Source organism: Charadrius vociferus, unplaced genomic scaffold, assembly GCF_000708025.1.
Source record: "Charadrius vociferus isolate BGI_N301 unplaced genomic scaffold, ASM70802v2 scaffold282, whole genome shotgun sequence".
NCBI lineage: Eukaryota > Metazoa > Chordata > Aves > Charadriiformes > Charadriidae > Charadrius > Charadrius vociferus.
Genome location: NW_009647731.1, coordinates 1,619,087 through 1,623,720, shown reverse-complemented (window position 1 = coordinate 1,623,720; position 4,634 = coordinate 1,619,087). Strand labels below are relative to the sequence as shown.

The 4,634-nt window shown below is 59.1% G+C and overlaps 1 protein-coding gene across 1 annotated transcript; it reads right to left on the bottom strand.

Moving 5' to 3' along the window:
• Window positions 1-1,228: 1,228 nt before the first annotated feature.
• On the bottom strand, window positions 1,229-3,884 carry LOC104283371 (chromosome unknown open reading frame, human C10orf32). Its single transcript, XM_009881533.1, has 5 exons — window positions 3,722-3,884; window positions 3,137-3,199; window positions 2,625-2,668; window positions 2,177-2,197; window positions 1,229-1,712 (listed from the first exon to the last, which is right to left on the bottom strand). Exons 1-5 carry the CDS (start codon window positions 3,860-3,862, stop codon window positions 1,661-1,663), a joined length of 321 nt encoding a protein of 106 aa, XP_009879835.1. The 5' UTR covers window positions 3,863-3,884; the 3' UTR covers window positions 1,229-1,660.
• Between the last annotated feature and the right edge of the window lie 750 nt (window positions 3,885-4,634).

Below are 4,634 nucleotides of genomic sequence, written 5' to 3'. Positions count from 1 at the left end.
ATGGGGGTGACGCTGCCATTACCCACGGTCCGTACCTTCACCCACAGCCCCCAAAACCCACCCTGCTGCCTTCCCCCACCCCACCAAACAGCTCTGCACCCCCACGGCGCAGCCTCGTCCCTGCCCGCCCCGAACGCAGGGAGACTCCCAGTTTAATGCTGCAGGGCTGCTCCAGCCCCAGCAGAGGACAGGACCTTGAGGGGACGAGCCACCTGCAGAAAGCACATGCTGCGGCTGCAAAGCAGCCCCCGGAGTTGAAGCACGATGGAGGACACTGAGGGGCAGTGACCCACCATCCCAAACGGCCTCCCCCCTGCACAGGGACAGCCAGCAACAGCATCCAGCACAGACTCTGACACAGTTTGGTGGTGTTCAGGGTAGCTTTTATTCCCAGCAAGTGAGTTGCACCTTCTCAAGCAGCTCAGGGAAAACCCTCATTCCCAAAGTTCATCTGCAAACTGGGGGATCAGGACACCTCCCAAGGCAAAAATACCCGCCATGGACCCTGGGCTATCAGTGGCACCTTCATGGGACACAGGAGCTGTGGTGCCACCAGGTGAAGCCCAAACAGGCAGCGGCACTGGAGGGGACAGTGAAATCCAGCCCAGGAGAAGGCTCTGCAGCACAGGAACGAAACCCCAGCACTGCTCCAACAGGAACGTGGCAGGCCGCTGCCCGCTCTCAGCCTGCCTTCTCGTATCAGCTGATGAAAAGCACACTCAGGCAAACAAGTGCTTCCCGTGCACTCCAAGTGCTCCAGATAAGTGACTTACCAAAAACAAGACACAGTATTTATAGCCTGGGCCTGATGTCGCTCCCCAGGATGCAAACAGGAGCCCAGCCGCCAGCCTCCCAACACAGCAGTGCAGGACTGAGCACACCGGCTCGGGATGCTCTCCTGCCGGCTTCCCGGCCGGACCTTTGGATACCTTCCCAACCAGATACAAACACACACCACAGCCAAGGCTGCTTCACCAAGAGCTGGAGCAGCAGCCCAGGAAGAGGAATGCAGTTGAAGGCCGAAGGCAATGCAGATGGGTTGGCAAGAGGATGACGTTCCAAATTCCAGCAGAGTGGAAAATAAGATAACCTCCGAGCAGGACGCTGGCCAAACCATGTCCGGCTGGACCAGCGACAAGAAGTGTGTGCCCAGATTCCCACTTTCAGAAATTCTGGCCCGAGACTGGCACCTCAGTGTACACTGAAGCACCTCTCTCACCCACCCAGGCACTTACAGCTCCCACTGATTAACATGCCCTAAATAAACTGCACTCTGTGCCATCTCTGGGTCTAAATACAGACCAGCGTCAAACTGCAGCCACCTGTATTTAAAACCCACACTTCAATTTTACGCATTTCTTGCCAGGGGTGCTGGTGTGGTCTGAGCACCTCATTCTACACGGGAAGTACACGGACACAGGAATTGCCGGGGGGAGTAAAGTTTCAGGTAAGTTTGTTTCAGTTAGGTGAGTTCTGGAGCAGAGATGTGGATGGAGGCACATGGGAGGAGCCCACGTGCCCAGAAACACAGACTCTGCACATATCCCAGCTGACATCCAGCATCATCCAGACACAGGTCTGAACCCCAGGGTCTGGAGGGGATAGGTCGCTTCGCTGCCCTCAGCACCAGTCAAGATGTCCTTGTGCCTTCAGCTATGCTTCATTTCAGCAAGTGACTCAGCTGGTCCTGTAGGTTTGATGACTGCTCGACGCTGGGGACGAAGCAAGAAGAGGTTCACAGTGAGATCTGCTCCCCAGACTGCGCTGTGCTGGCTGCACCCAAGGGACCAGCTCTAGCGCTGACACTACAGCAAAGACAAACCCTGGGGTTCCCAACCCACCTCCATGTCCCCACAAGGCAAACCTCATTTTCTGCACCCATAAAGCAGGCAGCTCTGCTCTACACCACCCTCATCTCCTATCACAAACAACATTATGGGATCGATCACATTAATGAAACAAATGGAAGTTTTTGTATAAATCATCCCTTCACTCGAACCCCCATCTCTTCACAACACTGAAACACTATCTCACTGGGCCAGCATCTGCTTCAAAGGCAGCTCCAAAAAGCTTTCCACCCTGTTTTCCCCTACCCTACTCCATCACTTTTCCCTTTCCATCAACCCCCACATGTGTTCCCCAGGTCCTCTTGGCATTCCTTCAGCTGAGTACTCACTTCTTCTGAATTGCTTCTTGCCTAGATGAGAAAAGGAGACAAAAAGAGCATTAGAAAAGCAAAATCTCAGCAGCAGGGTTTATGTTATGCTGAAGAAAAGGGACTTGATCAAGGGCTCAGGAGACCAAAACCCCAGTCTGTTTCTGTATTAAGTCCTGAGAGGACAGCAGCGGCACTGGCTTCTCCCCCTTAGCCCTGGATGCATCACACACTCTCACAGGAGACACAGTGCGTGGCGAATAGGAGGCAAAAATCTCAGGTCCCACCCCAAAACAGCCTAAACTCCAGTGGAGCTGAAGAGGGGGAGAAGATCCCAGCTCCAGGGTCTGCTCAGCTTTGAGGAGCTGGGCAAGAGGGATCGGTCTGAGTGGGCTTTATGCAAAGTCTTTAAGTAGACCAAAAGAGATTGAGGGATCCACTCAGCTCCCCAGAGGTGTCCCCTACTTACTGGTACTGCAGATGAGTGGTTATTATGGCCATTTTCCTTAAACTCTGTGGAGAACAAGACAAAGAATGAATGTCTGACGGGAGTAGTTCAGCAGAATCACAGGGCAAGCTGTCCCAATGCCCCAGCAAGTTCCTCCACCATGGCCATCGCTGTACCACTGCGCTGCCTCCGAAACACCCATACTGGTATCTGTCAGCTGTGGCACACTGCCCTCTTTTTTCCCCCAATGACAGCCACAGACACTAAGTGCTTTGTTTCAACTTATGGTCCCTCCAGCTTTCCCGTGGAGATGGCACAGCTTAAGGGCTGGCTTGGGCTGCAGGAGGCTGGAAGGCCAGCAACACATGCAGGTTTGAAGATGCGCTAAATTATTGCCACCACCACCACTGCTGCCTGAACGCACGTACTTCATTGCAGGGCTCCAGTACCGTGCCTGCATATCTGTTCTTATAACCCTCCTCTCCTCCTGTCCACTAGAAACACTGTTGGTCTAGCACATAAACACAGCTTACATCTTCCGAGTGCAGGATGGCATCTTCTTGCATCACCATGTTTCTAGCAGCTTGACCTAGGAGCTAAAAGACAAATACACACACAAAACTGAGAGACGGCAGCTCTGTGCTCCCCAGGACACTCGTGACGGCCGCTCAGCAGACCTGCACGCAAGGCTGACAGTCTGGGGGGCCCCCGGGGGACATGGCAGGAGGCTTGTGGGGAGTATGGCGGTGCCATGCCCACCCCTTAGCGTCCACGGGCTTCGGGACAGCCTGAGGCACCGCTCCGGCCTGTCACCCGGGAGAGACGACTCGAGGCAAAGGCCACCTCCCGCCTCCCACCACCTCCCCAGCGCTGTCAGCGACACCCGCGGCCCAAGAGCCCTACGGCGGTGCCCCGCCGACCCAGCCATGCCCGCAGCCCGGGCCCCGCTGCACCCGCCCCCTGCCCAGACCCAGCGATGTCCCCCGGTCTCCCGTACCCCCCCCCGGGACTACAGCGCCCAGCATGCCCCGCGCCGGCCGCTCCCGCTCCGCCGCCGGCGGGGCTCGGCCCGGCCGCAACACCCTTTAATCGGCCGTACGGCGGCGCCCGCCGCTCACCTCAGCGCTGCGGGAGCCCTTCAGCACCTGCTTGGTGAGGGCGATCACGTCGGTGCCGCAGCTCGTCACCTTCTCGGTCAGCAGCCCCTTCCCCGAGTGCCCGAAGCGCGCCTGGGCGTCCGCCGCGCCCCCCGCCGCCATCTTGCCCTCCCTGCGCCCCGCCTCGCCCCGCCGGGCGCTGCTACGGCGAGCGCGGAGGGCCAGAAGGGCCGGGAAGGCGCAGGTCCCGCGGAGAGCGGTGGCCCCGCCGCGGAGGGGCTGCCTCTGCCCGGGGCCGACTCCCTCGGGGCTCTTGTCCCCGCCATGGTCTCCCCCAGGACACCTCCGACCCGGACATGACCCCTGGTACGGACAACCCGAGTCTGCCCAGCACTGCCCAGTGCTGCCCGGGGCTGCCCAGTGCTGACCAGCGCTGACCAGCACTACCCAGGGCTGACCAGGGCTGCACAAGGCTTCTCAGTACTGACCATTGCATGCCCAGCGCTGACCAGAGCTGACCAGTGCCCACCAGCCCGGATCAGGGCTGCCCAGCACTGCCCAGGGCTGACGATCAGGGCTGACCAGGGCTTCTCAGCATTCCCAGTGCTTGCCCAGTGCTTGCCCAGCACTGCCTAGTGCTGACCAGGGCTTCTCAGCATTCCCAGTGCATGCCCAGCGCTCCCAGTGCTGTGCTGCCCATCCCCTCCCGGGCACATCGAGGGGCTCCCATCGACGGACCCCAGTGCCCCCCACCAGTCTCCAGCTGTGCTTATGGCACCCAGGGGACACCCCAAGTTCTCAGCTGCCCCCGTGCCCCTGGGAGTGGAGTCCTGAGGATAGATCCAGCCCTGGGCATCCCCTGGCCCGCAGCCTGCTGGATGCAGCTCCCCCCACGGCCACCCAGTGCGGCCATGGCCCTGCTGCCCTTGCCCCC